General features: G+C 45.7%; 1 protein-coding gene across 1 annotated transcript; it reads right to left on the bottom strand.

The window, feature by feature from the left end:
* Window positions 1–897: 897 nt before the first annotated feature.
* Window positions 898–17,915, bottom strand: LOC141584711 (uncharacterized). Its single transcript, XM_074400187.1, has 7 exons — window positions 17,748–17,915; window positions 10,284–10,371; window positions 7,170–7,215; window positions 6,962–7,063; window positions 5,228–5,365; window positions 4,853–4,980; window positions 898–1,559 (listed from the first exon to the last, which is right to left on the bottom strand). Exons 1-7 carry the CDS (start codon window positions 17,913–17,915, stop codon window positions 898–900), a joined length of 1,332 nt encoding a protein of 443 aa, XP_074256288.1.
* Between the last annotated feature and the right edge of the window lie 371 nt (window positions 17,916–18,286).

Here is an 18,286-nt window from a genome sequence, read left to right as displayed (position 1 = left end):
ATTCTGCCCCAGAAATATACGTAGCCAAGACCATCAGTAACACTGACTCTACACCGATGCTTTATAAGACGGCCTTTCTGATGGGGTCACACATGGTGCCAGCTGTCAGCTATCCACATAGGGGAGGAGAAGAAGGACTGAGCAGAGCCAAAAAAGAAAAAAAAGAAAGACAGAGAGAGAGAGAGAGAACAAATTCAAGATAATAAATAAAAACCAGTCTGCAAATAATAGGCTGGGAGGATCATCTGTATTTGGATAATTGAGCTATGACCACAGGCAAGCCATTTATTCAACAAAGTGTGTGTAAACCACGACTCCTATTTATTAATTTCCAGCTGGAAATAAATGCACTGTCATGTGGCTCAGACACTCACATCGGTCTGACCGAACACGCATTCACTCCATCAGCAGGAGCTGCCGGGGGAGTCAAATTTTTTTTTTTTTTTTTTTTTTTTTTTACAAATAAATAAGACTTTATTGCAATGTCAGAAGTTAACAGACCAGTCAATAAAATCAATAACTCACTTTTTCTTGCTTATATATCTAACTTTGCTCCACCTTTCCTATGTCCTCTGTTTGTTCTGGTTACATATTACTGCTCAAATGAAAATACAGTTCTTTTTTTTTTTTTTTTTTCTTTTTTTTTTTTGTTTTTTTGTTTTTTTTGTTTTTTTATTGCATTTTAGGTTTTGGGGTACATGTGATGAACATGCAAGATTGTTGCATAGGTACACACATGGCAGTGTGCTTTGCTGCCTTCCGTCCCCTCACCTGTATCTGTCATTTCTCCCCATGCTATCTCTTCCCACCTCCCCACCCCCCCGCCCCTCCCCCATTTCCCCCCAACAGACCCCAGTGTGTAGTGCTCCCCTCCCTGTGTCCATGTGTTCTCATTGTTCAACACCCGCCTATGAGCGAGAATATACGGTGTTTGATTTTCTGCTCTTGTGTCAGTTTGCTGAGAATGATGGTTTCCAGGTTCATCCATGTCCCTATAAAGGACGTGAACTCATCGTTTTTGATGGCTGCATAATATTCCATGGTGTATATGTACCACATTTTCCCTATCCAGTCTATCATCGTTGGGCATTTGGGTTGGTTCCAGGTCTTTGCTATTGTAAACAGTGCTGCAATGAACATTCGTGCGCACGTGTCCTTGTAGTAGAATGATTTATAATCCTTTGGATATATACCCAGTAATGGGATTGCTGGGTCAAATGGGATTTCTATTTTTAAGTCCTTGAGGAATCGCCACACTGTCTTCCACAATGGTTGAATTAATTTACATTCCCACCAACAGTGTAAAAGTGTTCCTATTTCTCCACATCCTCTCCAGCATCTGTTGTTTCCCGATTTTTTAATGATCGCCATTCTAACTGGTGTGAGATGGTATCTCAATGTGGTTTTGATTTGCATTTCTCTGATGACCAGTGATGATGAGCATTTTTTCATATGTCTGTTGGCCTCCTGTATGTCTTCTTTTGTAAAGTATCTGTTCATATCCTTTGCCCATTTTTGAATGGGCTTGTTTGTTTTTTTCTTGTAGATCTGCTTTAGTTCTTTGTAAATTCAAATTAACCAAATGCTGCTTGGTGAGCGTGCAGTCAGTACAGGAGGAGCTTGTTTTGTGATTTAAATTCAGCAAAAATGTATTGAGCTTTATATGTCAGGCATCATTCTGGGCAATGAGGACACAAAGACGGAATGCCCAACTTTGAAGAGTTTGCAGTCAACAGAGAAGCGTAGTTAGATGGTAATTTGATGTGGTCAACATTATAACAGAGTTATGAGATGTATGTGCTCGGACCCTGGAGGCCTGGAAAACCATCATCCTTCTAATGGACCTTGAAGGATTCATAGGAGTTTGCCAGGTGACAGGGGATGTGTGGTGGGGTGGATTTCAGTCAGGTGCAAGAGCGTGTGCAAAAACACAGAGGCAGATAAGGGTGTGAAGTTTCACTGCATCTGGTCTAGGGTGTGACATGATGAAGTTTTAAGTCATGCCAGATTCTAGGCCACTTCCCACCCTGAAATAAGGGTATTGAACCCCAGATCAGGGTAGTGTTTGGATGTTAAGGACATCAGATATTATTATGAAGTTTGGTGGCACTCAACAGCAGACTTACCTGGGGCGCATTTTAAAGACTATGAATAAATACTCAGTGCCTACCCTGAGTCTACTGACCCAGAATCTTAGGAAAAGTGGTCCAGCATTTGTATGGTTGACAGGCTGCAAAGGTGATTCAGAGGTACAGCCCAGGAAGAGATTCTAACCCAGGACAGGATGGGAGCATATTTTCAAACTCTTGATATACTTAATAGGGATTTATTTTGAAGGAGAAACTGATGACACACACAAAACAACAACTGTTGGTAGAGGTGGAGTCAGGGGGAACCAGGGCTGGTCTATCAGTCAGAACTCTCCAGAGAAACAGAGAAAGAGAGAGAGAGGGAAGGGGGAGGGGGAGGGGAGGGGGAAGAAAGTGGGAGGGGGAGATTCATTTTAAAGAACTGACTCACACAACTGTGGGGCAAGCAGGTCCAATTTTTTTTTTTTTTTTTAAGATCTCACTCTGTTGCCCAGGCTGGAGTACAGTGGTGCAATCTCAGCTCAGTACAACCTTTGCCTCCTGGGTTCAAGAGATTCTCATACTTCAGTCTCCCGAGTAGCTGGGATTACAGATGGCTGCTACCACACCCTGCTAATTGTTGAGGTTTTAGAAGAGATGGGGGTTTCTCCATGTTGCCCAGGCTGGTCTCGAACTCCTGACCTCCTATGATCCACCTGCCTCAGCCTCCCAAGTGCTGGGATTACAGGTGTGAGCCACTGGTTCAAATTTTACAGGGCAGGCCCAAATTCTATAGGGAAGGCTGGCAGGCTGGGAAGTCAGGTAAGAGCTAATGTTGTAGTCTTGAGCTGAATTCCACAGAGCTGCAGACTTAAATTCCAGATAGATTTTCCATGTTGCCATCTTGAGAATTCAGTCTTAGGGACACCTCAGTCTTGGATCCTTTGGCCTTCAACTGATTGGATGTGGCCCACCCACATTACGGAGGGTAATCTGCTTTATTCGAAGTCTACTGATTCCAGTGTACCAAGTTCAGCTAAAGGAATTCAGAAGCAGACACCCAGACAGAACAGCAAAGTGGGTCTATCCAGGGGGCCAGCAACCTTCCGAGCTGAGAGCCTCAGGAGCTGATAGCATTCCAGGCTCAGGGCCTTAAGCAGACTCCAGCCCATGCATTTATTGTCTCTGAACAGGTGATCACCATTAACAAACAAATGTTCCGTATTTCTTCATAACACAAAAATATACCAAGTAGACAGCTGGTACCTGCTTACCACTGATCACAGACAAACCAAAAAGTATTCTCCACGAGGGAGCCACGGGGGCAGGGTCAGAAATCCGACACTTAAAGAATAGTTTTCACCAGTGTATGGTATTTATGCATTGCTCTGCCACTTTAGAATGCCCCGAGTAGTTTTAGGCAGGTTAAAGAAGGTGTGCAAAAACACAAAGGCAGATAAGGCTGTGAAGTCTCACTGTGTCTGGTCTAAGGCATGGCATGATGAAATCTGAGGTAATGCCAGATTCTAGGCCATTTTCCACCTTGAAATAAGGGTGTTGACCCCAAGATCAGGGTAGTGGTTTGATGTTAAGGACGTCAGATATTACTATGAAGCTTGGTGGCACTGGACAGCAGACTTACCTGCTGTTGCCTGCTGGGTGGCGTTGCCTAGGTTTTTCTTGCCATCATTTTTCATAGCAAATAATATATTCTGTCATACACTCAGCATTTCTCAGCAATCATACACTTAGCATTTCTCAACACCATGTTTATCACGTCTAAACGATATCTCCACAGCCACATCTAGACTAGTGTTTAACCAAGGCACTGTTAGCCAAGTTGACACCAAATTAGCCATCACAGCTGAAACCCAGCATGTGTGATACAGAAGGGGGAAGGGAAGTTCTGGGTAGAGGAGGGTGTGGTCCCCTGCTACGGCTCCACCCCTGACCCTGTCCCCACAGACCTAGATGAGGACAGGAATTTTTGTTTTTCTGCCCAAATGTTGCATCTCCCAAGACCATGCTGGCCTGCCACGCCCATATCCTGTGCCTATAAAAAAAAAACCCAAGACCCAAGCAGGTAGACACACGGGTGGCTGGATGTCCAGAGAAGCAGAGCAGTGGAGGAACACACAGGTGCTTGACGTCAAGAGGAACACACCCACTCAGGAGCACACCGACAGGCCAGCAAGCCATTGAATGGAATAAAGACGTGGAGTTTGGCCTGGGCAGTCAGAGAAGATTTGGGCCACCAAGTAGCCTGACTCCAGGCAAAAACCATCTCCCTCCTGGCTCCCCCATCTGCTGAGAGGTACTTCCACTCAATAAAACCTTGCACTCATTCTCCAATCCCACATATGATCTGATTCTTATGGTACACCAAGGCAAGAACCCTGCAATACAGAAAGCCCTCTGTCCTTGCACAGGGTTATAAGGCACAGGTCTAATTGGGCTAACGTAAGTCACCTATGGACAGCCAAACTAAAGGAGCACCCTATAACACACGCCTACTGGGGCTTCAGCTGTAAACAGTCACCCCCTAGACACTGCCGTGGGGTTGGGACTGACAGCCTACCAGTCCATACACTCCCCTAGAGATGTGAGCAGCGGGGCATTAAAGAATCGAGCCGCACCCCCATTGCACGCCCTGCGAGGGGGACAAGGGAACTCTTCTCATTTCACTTGTACCACTGCCCTCCTTTCTAGCTGAGAGAATAATTTGGAAATGGAGACCAGTTTCTTGTGGTAAACAATGCTCCAACTTCTAGGCCATTTCCCACCTGGAAAGAAGGGTGTTGAATCCACCTTTGTGGGTAAAGCTTCTTCACCCAGAAAGAGGGGAACTGAACAGAGAGTGAACAATCTCGATGCACGTTCCACGTCACCAAGCGGGGCCAGGTCGTGTGGTCTTTTTTGAGGAAACTCGTTAAGTTATATTTCCAGCTTATTGGGGCTGGGTCCCCTGGACAAACGCAGTGACAATCACTGGGTACTGCCATTGCAATGCTTCCTGAGAATAAATGTGCTGATGCACAGTTCACTGATTTAACAACGCTAAGGCTTTTGATAAATGGCTCCTTTATATTTTCGTCTCATAGACTTTAACATCAGACAGTGAAAGATAGGAATGTGCTGCTTTGTGATGCAAAACTCACCGGCCAAGGAGAAGCCTTCCTGCAGGTGCCGGGGAGCCGGGGCAAAGCCGCCTGCAGCGGCCACACTCGCTCTTCCGACTTGCATCCCTAGCCACACGTCTGCCACGGGGACAGCGGCAGGCTGCTGCCTCCAGCGTCCTGGAGCAAGAAAAACACACCGTGTATTTTTATGAGATTGATCTAAACCAGTGATTATGATCTCCTCTAAATCTTATTCCACATTTTTGATGGCAAAAAAATAAAAATAAAACCTCAAAGTAAATGTCATATAGACATTGAACTATTACATTGTTTCAAAGGACATTTAAACCAGAGAGGCCTTAAATCCCCACTTAGAATACTATAAATTCTCTAGAGATCAGGAATGAGCAGTAACTTGCCCAAAGTCATTGCCCAGCTCTAAAGCCAGGGCCTTCAAATTCCAATTTATTGGTCAGCCTTTGTATTCTTTCTTTCTTCCTTTCTTCCTTTGTCCATATATTTAGCACAAAGCATTTTAAACACACTGTGTCAGTAATGCTATATATATATATATATATTCTGGGATACATGTGCAGAACATGCAAGTTTGTTACATAGGTATACATGTGCCATGGTGGTTTGCTACGCCTATCAACCCGCCATCTAGGTTTTAAGCCGCGCATGCATTAGGTACTTCTCCTTATGCCCTCCCTCCCATTTCACCCTCCCTCTCCCCCTCCAGACCCCGGTGTGTGTTGCTTCCCTCCCCGTGTCCATATGTTCTCATTGTTCAACTCCCATGTATGAGTGAGAACATGTGGTGTTTGGTTTTCTGTTCCTCTGTTAGTTTGCTGAGAATGATGGTTTCCAGCTTCATCCATGTCCCTGCAAAGGACATGGACTCATTCTTTTTTATGGCTGCGTAGTATTCCATGGTGCCTATGTGCCACATTTTCTTAAGTATCCAGAAGCAACACTCAAAATATAAGCTGCAGGTCTGGCCTGATGTGAAAACAGCCTCCATGGCTGCTATCCAGCACTGAGTTCAATGAAATACCAAGAACTTGACCTCATCACCCCAGGCCCCATGTCCTGAGCAGGAAAGCCACCTCTGAGTCAGGAACTTGACTCTGCAGCCTCTGGGAAACCATATCTGCCGCAGCTGACATCCAGACGCCATAACCATCACCAATAACAGGTCCTACTTTCCTCCTGTTGCTCAGATTAAGCATTGAAACCCACGCAGCTACATTCTGGCTGCAAGGCAGGCTGGGAATGTGAGTTCTGGATTCCATGCTCAGATTCCAGGATCTTTCAGATCCAGTCATTGAGTCAGGGGCTGAGCTCGGCGCCAGGTGGGAGGCTGTGCTAGTCCTCAGCGCAGCCTGGGTCTCCTGTATGATTCTCCGTCCTGTTCGTTGGGAGTTGGTCGGAATCCCAGCATTTCGGGAGGCCGAAGTGGAAGGATTGCTTAAAGCCAGGAGTTCAAAACCAGCTTGGGTAACAAAGTGAGACCCTGTCTCTACAACAAAATTTTAAGAATTAGCTGGGCTTGAGGGCACGAGCCATTGGTTACAGCTATTCAGAATGCTGAAGCGGGAGGGTGGCTTGAGCCCTGGAGCTCAAGGCTACAGTGAGCAAGATTGTGCCACTGCACTCCAGCCTAGGTGACAAAGTGAGATCCCCTCTCTAAAAAAAACACAATAAAAGATGACAGAGATTGAGTTGATGCATCTACAAGTCAAAGCATGTCAGCGCTTCCAAAAAACTCACCAGAAGCTGGGGACAGAGAGTTCTAGAAGAGATCCTCCCTCACAGCCTTCCGATGGCAGCCAGCCTGCTGACACCCGGACCTCAGACTTCTGGTTTCCAGAACTGTGAGACAATAAGGAAGCCAAGTTCGTGGTGCTTTTTTGTGTCAATCCTAACAAACTAACACAGAAGGCTACAGCTTGGGGCGGTAAATACCATAGTTACTTACTCCCCTCTTAGACTAAAGGAGGAGGTGGTCACGCAGCCACATCGACCTGCAGTTTAACAAATATGACTGCCGGAATACAGCAAAACACCCCACCTTGGCCTCCAGAGTTCTCCTGCATGCCTCCAGCATCATTTCCCACTGCTCTTCCCCAAGCCCTGCACCCCAGCGCCACCTAACTGCTCATGGGACCCCCGATATGCCAGTCCCGGCGGGTCATGGCTCTCTGCCCTCCCATGTACCATGCCTTCTGCTGGAGTGCCCTTCCTCTTCATCAGTCGTTCTCCTTATGACGGAAACACACCTACTGAACCATAAAAACATAGCTCAGATGGCATCTCCTGTATGCAAACTCTCCGATACCCTTGGCCAAAGCCAAATTATTTCCTGCCACACATTCTCCCACACATTCTCCTCTCTACTATCACACCTTCCACCCACCATATAATTTATAAATTTGCTCATCTGTCTCCCCACCAGAGAACACCTAAAGGACAGAGATGGCATTCAGTCATCCTCAGAGCTTCCACGGCGCCTGGATCGTGAGTCCAGGAAATCAGCTCCTCTGGAACTTCAGATCTTGTGCCACCTATTCTAAAAGTTGGAAAAACAAATCACCTGGAAAAAAATCCTGAATGGTATAATCTTGCAGTCCACTGGCTAAACACTATGATTCCTTTATAGATGTCCCTCATTTTATTCCCTTATACAAATACAGTAACCTGTTATGACCCAAAATATTTTTCAGAACAAAAATGGTAGCCTCTTTCAAATATGTGTCAAATACAACATCCCTACCAACTAGACCGTTTGAAGTTTGGCTGGTGACCCCAAGACCGCCATTATCGCCCTCCCCCCTCCCTCCCCTCCTCGAAGGCATCTTCATGTCCCATCCTTCCTACCTGAGGGTCATGGGGCTCCTGTTCCCTGGTGGGTAACAAGGAAAATCTTAGAAGGGGTCTTAGATTTTACTCGGGTATAAAAGAAAGCCTAGCCTTCTAACGAATGAGGTTGCTGGTGGGTATGGACACGCCCCTCCTTTCCTTTCCCGAAATGCAATTCTTATTAACAACAAAGTCTTATTTTTGAATTTCAAATCTGTGGTCTTTTTTCCTAAAGCATGTGGGCTATGCACCATGAAAGTCTAGTGAGACGATGATAGAATAAAAGCCAAAAGAGGAATGCATATGAAAACAGAAAATTTCACAATATATTTAGTAACCTAATTGATGGATCTCTGTTCTCTCTTCTTTCCTTCAAAACTGCTGCTTCGTTTCACAAACCCATGGTTTTCTTTTCCTTCAGCTCATCTATTTTTCCCCATTCTCCCCTGTTCTGCCCGTGCTGTGTAACGGGAGGTAGATATTGGCACAGTTCTCAATTTGCCCAGATGAAGGAATTCAACAGTTCTGACGTGAAGAGGCACAAAGTCAGCTGGAGCAGCTCTCAAATCCAGTGACATTTTGGAAGACTCTGAATGAGTTAATTATTGTGTGAAGGTAAATTTGCCCAGAAACATAATGGAGGAAAAACGGTTGAACATTGCCAGTGGAAAAACTTGTTCACCTTGAGCTACTAGGGAAGATCCTCACAACTGGACTTACCAGCATGCTGAGGGATATCCCCCGAGGAAGAGTCACTGCATCAGTGTTCAAGTCTTATTCTAGCTTTCCCCACACTGCACCTACTTGGCAGAGCAAAGACCACAATGAAGCCATCTTAGCTTCCATTACGGAGGCTGACGTCCAAAGCTTATCTCCATGGCTGCTTCTTCTGCTGTTCCTTTACTGATCTTCCTTGACTTCTCTGTTCTAAAGCTAAAGCCTTTACAGTCCCTGCTCCTGTATAACAGGTATTATGTTAGATACTGGAGATATCAAGATGAACCAACACACACACAAACACACAAACACATACATGCACACACGCATGCATGCACACACACAACCACACAATCACAGGCACAAATATGCACACAACAGATACACGGGCACGCATGCACATACAAACACACACACACACACACACACACACACACACACACACACACAATCACACACATGCCCTGCTCCGGAGGAGCGCAGGTGAGGAGTGGGGCTAGTCAGCTGAGGAAGGGCAGGAAGAGATTTGCACAGGGCTAAGGCGCTGAGTTGAAATCTGAAGGGCGAGGAGGAGAGAGGGCTTTGGGGACGGAAAAGAGCACAGATGAGAGGGCTGAAGGAGTCTGGCACATTCAGGGGATTTGGATAGCTCGGTACTTCCGGAGAATAAAAGCATCCAGAACGCCAGCTTCTCTCAGCTTAGGCCAAGGTTAAAGACTCGAATCACAGCCCAGGCATTCTCCCTGGGTCAATGGGGCTGGCCAAAGAGAAAATAAACCGTGGCTTCCCTATGTATTTGGAGATCCGGGTCCCGGGAGCAGAAGATCAGGTGAAATTAACATGAGTTTTATCATACCAAGCCCTCCTCAGCGAAGCTGCAGCCCTCTCTTGGTGGCATGAAGCCATTTCCATGATTGTATGAGTGGATACACCAAGAGCACCAGCAAATTGGTCTCCCAAAATAAAAAAACATAAATAAATGGGCATTTGATTGGACCATTTGACCATAAACTTTGTGAGGGTAGAGACTGAACAGCCTCTGCTGCAATCTAAGTCATATCTGATTCCTCTCTAACTCTTACCAGACACATCCAGTGCATCTGAAGATACCCAAATCCCTCCATTCTTCCCCTGCAGGGCCACCACCCTCACCCAAGCCAGCTGTCACCTGGATTCCTGTAGCAGCTTCTCCCTGTTCTCCCTGTGTCTTCTCTTCTCTCCCTTTGCATATCCCAAACTTTGAGAAATCTAAGGCAGGTCATGTCGCCCTGCTTCAAACTGCCCAGTGGATTCCATTTTATTACACATACAGTGGCTGAAAGCACAGCTCTGGAGCCAAGTCCTGGATTTAGCTCTGAGTTCAAATCTTAATTACCCCATGCCTCAGTTTTCTGCTCTGTAAAATGGGATTCATAGTGGTACCTATCTCATACCATTTTGTGAGGACTAGATGAGTTACCATATGTAGCATTCACTGATACTAGATTTTTATTAAAATAAGATCTAGTCTCTTTACCATGGCCCCTGACTATGTCTCTGACCTCATTCTGATCCTCTTTGCCCCTCACTAGGTAATAAATAGCCACACTGAACTTCTTCTTGATCTTTAAATAGATGGAGGTTATTTTAAGCTCAGCGCTTTTGCCTTTGTTTTTCTCTCTTGCAGACACCCTTTGACCCAGATCTTCACATGCCTGGCTCCCTTGTCTCATTCAGAGACAAGCAGAGATGTCGCCACTGAGTTCCCTGTAGCTTCCCCTCCACCATGTCCTCCACACACACCCACGCACATACACTCATGATTACCCTACTGGTTGTCTTCACAGTGTTTTTCATGAGCTGCATTTATGCTACTTATTTATTGGTCTACCTATTACTCACCTTTCCCCAAATAGAAGGAAAGCTTCAGAGAGTGAACACATGTAGACCAGTGTCTGGCACATAGAAGAAACTGAGAGAATGTGTGCACAATAAATGAATGAATGAATGAGTGTATTCGTGCCCTGTATGTGCTTACTGAACCCACTGAAGGAAGCTCTACCCACTCCTGGAAATAGAAACAAACTAAAGTTAAAGGAAACTCCGTCTCTGCCATGTGACAGATGTGAAATTCTTATGCCACGTGATCCAATTAGCATGGCTCTTGAAAGGGCATTATTCTTGGATATGATTACACCATCTGTCCTAAAAGCTTTTATGATTCATGATCAGATAAGCACTGAACCCCATTTGGCAGGTCTCATAAAGAGACTCTATCTTCTCCGCTGGGTTCTGGCCATGTGTGGGCAGTGTTTTGACATTTTCAGATGAAATATGGGCTCAAATGAAAAACACATGAAGTACTGAGATGACATGGACTGGATAGGAATATTGCACTCTGTAAACTCTCAGAGTGCAGCCAGGCTAAGGAGGATCAATCCAAGTCTAGGAAAATGTGGAGCAACATCGCCCCATGGGAAACCTTGTTAAACTGGTTTTACATCTCCCTGAAGAAACTGCTCGAGGTTATATTGCATGAAACAGGACAAAGACTCAGGGCACACACCTGGACCTTGTATAAGGTCCCAGAAGCACAGATTATGATAGAAGAGGAGTTGAAGAAAACTACTGAAGTGACCACTACCCTCAATTTAAGGATCAGGAGAAGGCACTCCAGGTGGGGTGTAGTGGCTCACCCCTGTAATCCCAGCACTTTGGGAGACCGAGGACAGATCAGTAGAGGTCAGGAGTTCGAGACCAGCCTGGCCAACATGGTGAAACCACATCTCTGATAAAAACACAAAAATTATCTGGGGGTGGTGGCGGGCACCTCTAATTCCAGCTACTTGGGAGGCTGAGGCATGAGAATTACTTGAACCCAGGAGGCAGAGGTTGCAGGAGCCAAGATGGTACCACTGAACTCCGGCCTGGGCAACAGAGACAGACTCTTTCTAAAAAATGATAATAAAATAAAAAGCCACTCTAGTCTGGGCAACATAGTGAGACCCTGTCTCTCCGGGGGCGGTGGGGGGGGGAACAAAACTTTCTGAATGAACTGAGCATGGTCTGTGTACTTCTAGCTAGTGGGAAGTCTGAGGCAGGAGAATTGCTTGAACCCAAGAGGTTGAGGCTGCAGTGAGCTATGATCATGCTACTGCAAGCCTGGGCAACAAAGTGAGAGACCCTGTCTCGAGAGAGACAGAGAAAGAAAGACAGACAGAAAGACAGACAGAGAGAGAGAGAGAGAGAGAGAGAGAGAGAGATGATGCGGGGGCGGGGGAAGAAGGGAGGGAGGGAGCGAGGGAGGCAGGGGGAGAGAAAGAGAGAAAGGGGCTGTGAATAAACTTGGTTTTCTCTGCCTGTTCACCATTTCTCCTCCTGCTGATGAGACAAATGCTATTTTCCTTTCAGAAACCACTCATTCCCCACTCTTGGGTCTTGCGGTGTAGGTGGGGCTCATATTCAATCCAAGGGTTTAGTGATGATTTGGGTGGAGCTAATCAGAGTGTTGCACCCCCTGGGTATGTGATTAACTCAGGGATAAAATGTGACCCATACCCAACAAAAGAGAAGTTCTGGGATTTTCTTTTTCTGAAACTATTGAGAAAGACCTTTTGTCTGGAGAGGTTGCTAAACTCTAGGAATAAACACATCTCGGGCTACCAGGAGTCAGTTTTATTCTCTTGAAGACAGCCTGCCTAAGAATGTAGCTAACACAAAGGTAGGCTAAAGCTGAGAAGTGGAGAAAAACGAATTCCAAAACAAACCAGGTCTCTGGATTAAACAAGCACTGACTATTTCAATTACATGAGTCCCAAATGCCTGAAACCCCTTATTATAATTAAATTCTGTGTTATAATGACAATATGTATGTGGTCTTTGTCCCTGGTTCCTGGCACAGAACTCCTAAAACACCTGGAACTTGCTGAGGGATCAGAGCATCTTTTGTTGTTCATAACGAATCCCTTTTGATCACACCTGAGCTTATACTGAGTTTACTTATATTGAGGCTTCTAGGTAGCCTCAGGATGGAACTGGTCACCAGAAAGACCAAGTGATTAGAGTTGGGACTTTCAGCCCCATCTACTGACCTCTGGAAGGGGGCTGGAAATTAAGCTCTACAAAACTATCAAACAACAAACTTGGGGAGCTTCTGGGTTGGAAAGGTACTGGAAGGGCAGCAAGCTCAGAGAGAACATGAAAGCTCTGCACCCAGTGGCTCACGCCTGTAATCCCAGCACATTGGGAGGCCGAGGTGAGCAGATCACAGACCATCCTGGCTAACATGGTGAAACCCTGTCTCTACTAAAAATAGGAAAAATTAGCCAGGCGTGGTGGTGCACACCTGTAGCCCCAGCTACTCAGGAGGCTGAGGCAGGAGATTCACTTGAACCCGGGAGGCAAAGGTTGCAGTGAGCCGAGATTGCGCCACTGCACTCAAGCCTGAGCAACAGAGAGAGACTCAGTCTCAAAAAAAAAAACGAAAACTCTGCACCCACTACCCGCAAGACCTGGTTCTCTGCATGTTTTCCATTTGGATGTTCTTAAGTTGTTTCTTCATAACTCAGTAAGAGCAGGCAAAGTGCTTTTCTAAGTTCTACAAGTCACTCTAGCAAATTATCAAACCTGAGGGGGAGGGCCCTTAGGAATCCCCAAATTTATAGCTGCTCAGGCAGAAGTTCTGGTGGCCCCAGATCCTGCAAATGGCATGGAAAGTTGGGGAAGTCTTGTGAGACTGAGTCTTTAACTTGAGGGATCTCCATTACCTCCAGGTTGTTGATGTAAGAATTGAATTGAATTGTTGGACACCCAGTTGGTGTTGGAGAATTGGTTGTTGGTGTGAAGACAAGACGTATGTTTAGTGTCACAAGTGGCATGCCACGTAAACGTGGAATTTTCTATCACTTGCAACCGAGAGTCCTGACTAATTGAAGAATCCCAGGCTTAGAAATTTACAGGAACTCACTCAGGGCCACACAGCTTAAAAGCAACAGAACTGGGCACCGAACCAGACCTCTGTGACTCCCTAAACTCAATGTCTTATCTGCTGACCTGCTCTCTTTCCCTGAGAGGGGCACATGGAAGCATTTCCAAGCATACGTGGTAGGTGGCACCCAACCATTTCACCAACTCTTGAAACTCCAAGTTTCTATCACTGTAATCATCTCTCCCACAGACGACTGTAAGAGAGTTTACTCACAAACTCCAAAGCAGCAGTAACCTCCAGGGAAGCAAACCCAGCGTCACTCTTGCCCTGACACTCTGAGCGCCCTACACAACGCCATCTGTGTGTGTGCATTCTAAATTCAGCCCATGACATGCTGGTCAACTCTATTTCCTGAACAAAATTCAACAGTAGGATAGAGGAAGATAACATCTCTGTAGCTTGAACTCAAGTAGTGAGAAGGAACTCAATGAACTATCTAAAATATTGACTGCTTTTCTTTTTTTAAAAAAAAAAAAATGGAGTTTCACCATGATGGCCAGGCTGGTTTTGAACTCCTGACCTCAGGTGATCCACCCACCTCAGCCTCCCAAAGTGTTAGGATTACAGGCATGAGCCACCGTGCCCGGCTCTGCTTTTTTTATTTTCTAATTTCCTCTTATCACTCTAAAATAGATTATAGCAAACACCACATCTTAAGATATCTCAGTGGATCCCTCAGCCTCCAATACTGTGCCTTGCGCATAAGAAAACCTGTTAAACGCTAATTCAGGACCTTTGCTGGTCCTGGTTTTATTCCATTATCTCTGTCTCCTTCCAGATCCAGTGCTTCTAAGTCTGATACTAGGAAGTCTTTTTCTAAGCCTTATTTAACTTTCCTAAGATGCTTGTTTCCACAGATGTCTGTCACATGTGTTGTGCTGATGGGCTGTGAAATTAATCTTGTTCAGTATCAGCTCACCCCATATTTAAAATAAAATGGCAGCTGGGAAGAAGCAGAGCAGTGAATGGGAAGGGGGATCATGAACAGGGCTAGAAATAGAACAAATATGGGCATTTTAGAGAGAGGAGGCTGGGATGGAGAGGAGGCAAATACCCCTGTGGCTGGGAATATCAGAATCTAATGGAAGAAGATGATACTTAGAGTAAGGACTGAGTGAGGTTAAAGGGAGCTCAGCACTGGAAAGGCTGAGCAAAACGGGGTACAGGATGCCTGGAGTAGACAGTGGGAGTTGGGGGGACTCTCATTCATCAACTGTTTACATGGGCAAGACCTAGAAGTTCAATGCCAAGAATTTCAGGGAGGCCGCTGGGTGGAAGAGAGCGTGATCCAGCCACGGTGGTCTTCTTTCTAAAGTGCCACGGGCTTTCCCCTCCAGCTTTGCAGGTGCTCATTCCTCCGCCAGGCAAGGTTCCTCCTTCCTGTCCTGCCTTAGATGTTATCTCCTCTGGGAGCCATCCCTACAAATCATAAGGCCCCCCTGACTGCCAGTCTTACACAGTCATGTGCTATGCCACACGCAGTGAAGCATTTTACTCTACGTCAGGGATCAGCCTCCCTAACATTATACTGCACTTTTATAGGATGTTTTCACCCTGTTATTCAAGCTTCCTAGCTTATCCTGGGAGATTGTGTCTTATTCACCCCATTCAATATATGATAGAAACTGACGCTCAGAGAAGTTGAGATCGTCACACAAGGACCAGGCTCATGACGCTGAGGACAAAACCAATCCAACCCTTCCAGCACAAGTTGCCCGTAGGATCAGCTGGAGGGAGAGCTTTGTGTGCACGGCTGGGAGCTCTGTGTGTATCTAAGCATGGAGCTCTGCAGGGACCTTTGTCATAGTCTTTTTGGGGGAAAAAATGAGCTTCCTGGTATTGATGGTCATATTGAACAGAAAAGTTACTCTTGTTCTATTTATTTCACCTTTCTACCATATTACAAAATGGGCACGTGCCGGATTCTAGGCTTAGCACCCTTATACCGTTGAAGGCAAAACGAAAGACAAGGGTGTCCAAATAGAAGACCCCGCTGCCGCTTCCTGCGGACCCCTGACCTGTCCTAGCTTGATGCACAGAGAACAGCAAGGGGCAGAATCCAGGCACTTATCAGGTGTGCCTAGCCACTATTCTCCTAAGGCAGTGTTGAGGAGACACCATTCTTTCACCAAACATCCATTAAGTCTTACTGGGTCCTGGGTTCTGGGGGCACAGCATGAATAAACAAGATGAGAAGAAGCTGTCTCAAAGTGTTCGATATCTTGTGAGGGAAACAGATTTGAATGTCCTGTTCTTTTATTATGATTCTCTTACTCTTAAATCTCTTTTTCTTTCCTTCTTGTTTCAAACTTACTTATTTTCTGGGGGGTTTTCTTCAGTGTATTTTGTAATATTTATTTCTTGGGGTACTCTTTTTCTAAGCAGTACGAAACGCGCTAACCATGCTGACTCTACCGCTCTGTGGTTGGTTTTCTTAGGCAGTTTGTGTTTAATTATTACTGCTGCTGCTGCTGCTGCTGAGGTCATCCTTAATCAGTGTTGAATTCCCTCTAGGATTTTAATGGACTCTGGGTTGTAAAATATGTACCAGGTTGGCCTGGTACATAAATAGTCTTGGACCACTTTTACGTTAATCCCTTGCCTTTTGGTGACTCACACCCAGTTTGGATACAGACCTGGAGTTCTAATTTCCCTTTAATAACTTTAATGCTGGTGGGCAGGGCTTTTCTAGTCCCCAAGACCAAGGGGCACTTTGAGGCTCTCCTCTCCCTACTCTTCATAAGCCCCCGGCTCAGGTCTGACAGCTCAATAGGAGATAAACACTCAGCCTCTAAGACACAGAGCCTTTATCCAGCCCAAAACCCCAGCCAGCTGCAGCAGTCAAATCCCTCTCTTATGCTCACTCTCACCACCCGCTGTGTTCATGGCCCCTGGGGGCTTCTCTTTTCTCTCCTTTCAAGCTCAGCCACTTTTTAGTGTTTGATTGTGTCTAGAATATTTGTCTTGTAGCAAACAAACTGTTACCATGTTGCCGGAAGCCCCACATAGAGGTTTAGACACCCCAATAAAGAATTTTGATGTCTTTCTGAGAAGCCTAGAAGGTTCCACAGTGACCTCCTTCCCTGACACTGCTGCTGAGCCAGCAGCCGCCTGGAGCCCTGGAGACAGAGGCTTTGGGATGCACCTGGGACCCTTCGCAGTCACCAGGCTTCTCTAGAGCTGACTCCTTCTCCACAGTGAACAGCATCCCTCCTCTGTGTGACCGCGGCAAGAGCAAAGGAGTTCAGAGAAGTCTCCAGAAACAAGGAGAAAGGCCAGATGCTGGGAGTGACCTACAGTAGTCCCTTATCTGAGGTTTCATTTTCTGCAGTTTCAGCTACCCACACTCAACCGCAGTCCAAAAATAGCTAAGTATCATCCAATAAAGTATTTTGAGAGAGACGGAGAGAGCAAGCTCACATTCCATAAATTTCATCCAAGTCTATTTTATCATTGTTATATTTTATTAGTTATCATGTTAATTTCTTACTGTTCCTAATTTATAAATTACACTATCATAGGTGTATATATCGAGGGGAAAAACATACTATATATAGGGTTTGGTATTATCCCTGGTCTCAGGCATCCACCGGGGGTCTTGGAACATATCTCCCGTGGATAAGGAGTGGGGTGCTCCTGTACAGAGACAGGGAATTGGGGGCCAGAGGGAGGATCCAGGAGGGTGAAGTGAATAAGGGAGGCACCACTCGTGACATCCAAAGCCAGCAAGGCAGGGAATTGCAACAGATGGAGTGAAGGAAGAGGACCTGACGTTTACATGGGAACTACCGAGTGGACTACTCCAGGAAGTACTCTCTCTCTCTTTTTTAAATTTCAACATTTATTTTATATTCAGAGGGTACACGTGCAGATGTGCTACATTGGTATATTGCATTATACTGAAATTTGGAGTCTGACTGATCCCTATCACCCAGGTAGTAAGCATAGGACCCAGCAGGTCGTTTTTCAGCCCTTCTCCTTTCTTCTGGAGGCCCCGGTGTCTATCGTTCTTACCTTTGTGTCCACGAGTACCCACTGTTTGCTCTCACTCACAAGTGAGAGCATACGGTATTTGGTTTTCTGTTCCTGTGTCAATTCGCTTAGGACAACAGGCTCCAGCTGCATCCTTGTTGCTGCAAATGACACAATTTCATTCTTTTTTATAGCTGCATCGTATTTCATGATGTCTATGTACCACGGTTTCTTTATCCAATCTACCATAGAGGGTGGTCTAGGTTGGTTCCATGTCTTTACTACTGTGAAGAGTGTTCCGATGAACATACAAGTGTGTGGGTCTTTTTGACAGAATGAGATAATACTGGGATTGCTGGGTCAAACTGTAGTTCTGTTTTAAGTTCTTTTTTTTTTTTTTTTTTTTTTTTTTTTTTGAGATGGAATTTTCGCTCTTGTTACCCAGGCTGGAGTGCAATGGCGCCATCTCAGCTCACCGCAACCTCCGCCTCCTGGGTTCAAGCAATTCTCCTGCCTCAGCCTCCTGAGTAGCTGGGATTACAGGCACGTGCCACCATGCCCAGCTAATGTTTTGTATTTTT

This window comes from Saimiri boliviensis, chromosome 5 (genome assembly GCF_048565385.1).
Source record: "Saimiri boliviensis isolate mSaiBol1 chromosome 5, mSaiBol1.pri, whole genome shotgun sequence".
Taxonomy (NCBI): domain Eukaryota; kingdom Metazoa; phylum Chordata; class Mammalia; order Primates; family Cebidae; genus Saimiri; species Saimiri boliviensis.
This window is presented reverse-complemented; position numbering and strand designations above follow the sequence as displayed.